General features: G+C 59.7%; 1 protein-coding gene across 4 annotated transcripts in view; it reads right to left on the bottom strand.

Moving 5' to 3' along the window:
- Positions 1 to 115: 115 nt before the first annotated feature.
- CADM3 (cell adhesion molecule 3) overlaps positions 116 to 1,629 on the bottom strand; it is a 19,928-nt gene continuing 18,414 nt past the window's right edge. For all 4 annotated transcript variants that reach the window (XM_015616079.3, XM_015616080.3, XM_015616081.2 and 1 more), the window contains one exon: positions 116 to 1,487. In XM_015616079.3, the coding sequence (XP_015471565.1) occupies positions 1,369 to 1,487 (119 nt within the window). In that variant the 3' untranslated portion in view covers positions 116 to 1,368. The remainder of the gene's footprint in view (positions 1,488 to 1,629) is intronic.

The raw sequence follows: 1,629 nt of genomic DNA, 5'->3' as shown, positions 1-1,629 counted from the left end.
GGGGTGACCTCCCAGGTGAGGTTCTCCCCCCTTCCCAAACGGCTCCCCTCCTCCAGACCACCCCAAATCCACGGGAGGTGCCCACCCAAGGGCAGCTCCTGCAACCCCCTGGTTGTCCAGAGCGGGATGTGGGATCCCAGGAATTCTCATCCCAAGGCTGGGGTGTCCTGATGATGCCGTGGGGGGCAGCCCCTGACTGGGGGGGCCAAGCTGGGGCTGTGCTGGAGAGGTTGGGAAAGGTGTTTGGTTTTGTTCTGGAAGGGATGGTGGAAGAGGCAGGAGGAAGGGCAAGGAGGAAGGATGAGCCAACCCCCCCCCCAAGCCTCTGTGGGGATCCCTGAACTCCCCAGATCCCAAATCCGGTTGTTTTGGCCGCTGTTGGTTGGGGCTCTCAGAGCCAAGAGGAAAATCAGCCCTTTCCAAGCTCATCCCTGCCCTGGGAAGGGGAAGGGGGGCAGAAAGACCCCAGCCCTGCTCCAGGGGGTCCCAAGGAAGCAGCCCCAGCCCCAGGGGCGCTGCCTCCTGCACTGAACATCTCAATAGATGGTTAAAATTGGAATTTCCAATCAGAAAATTTAGGAAAAATAAAAAAAATCAGGGTCTTTTCCTCTGGATTTGACCCCCCAAAATAAACCTCAGCCCTCCCCCCTCCCGCTGGGGTGGGACCAGGGAGCTGTGGGGGCTCCCGCTCTTCTCCGGGGGTCCCACCCTGGGCTTTCACCCCCTTTCACACACTGACTGCACGAGGACAGCTCTGCTCCCGCATGGACACTGCTCCACAAGAACCACCAAGGATAAAATCGGGGCAGGGTCTCTCTCTGCTCCCAGCTGGAGCCACCCCCGGCACCGGGGGGGTGACAACGGGGACACCCAAGGTCCCAAACTTGCCCCGGGAGCCCGGAGCTGATTTTATCCTTGGATATCAAAGAAACCAAAACGGAGAGAAACAAAGGGAAGAGCTACATCGACCCCAGCCCAACACCCCAACCAAGGGCCCGAAGCAAAGAGCAGCCACGAAACCAAAGCAAAAAGGTCCAAAGGAAGAAGGAAGAAGTCGCTCACTCACGGGTTTGGTCTGTGGGTTTGGGGGCGTGGGGATGGAGGTGCAAGCAAGCAAACGGGGCCGGGGCTCTCGCTGTCGGAGTGAACGATTTGTACAAGTTCAAGAAGCGTCGGCAGCGCTTCGAGGCCGGTGGCTCTCCCTGCTCTCTGTCCCGCCATCCCTCTGTCTGTCCGTCCGCCCGTGCCGGGCGCCAGAGAAAATCTGTTGGGTTTTGTGGGGTTTGTGGTCTGGTTGCCGTTGCCATCGGGGTTCTCTTGGCTCCATTTTTCTCTCTCTCTCTCTCTCTCTCTCTCTCTCTGACCCCTTTAGATGAAATATTCCTTCTTGTCGTCGCCGCCGGCCTGGCCGCCCTCGGCGTTGATGATGGCGGTGTCGGCGTCCGGAGCATCGTCAGAGCCCTTGGCCTCGTGGGTCAGGTACGTGCCTGGAGGGGGGGACAGGGCTGGGGGTCACGGGGGGCTCTGCCAGAGCCCCCTCCCACACTCACAGGGGGAGGTGGGGCTGCCTGGAGGGCTCCACTGGGCTTGGCTGCAATGGAAAAGTCATTTTTATATTGTCATGTCATT

Source organism: Parus major, unplaced genomic scaffold (assembly GCF_001522545.3).
Source record: "Parus major isolate Abel unplaced genomic scaffold, Parus_major1.1 Scaffold342, whole genome shotgun sequence".
NCBI classification, from domain to species: Eukaryota; Metazoa; Chordata; class Aves; order Passeriformes; family Paridae; genus Parus; species Parus major.
This window is presented reverse-complemented; position numbering and strand designations above follow the sequence as displayed.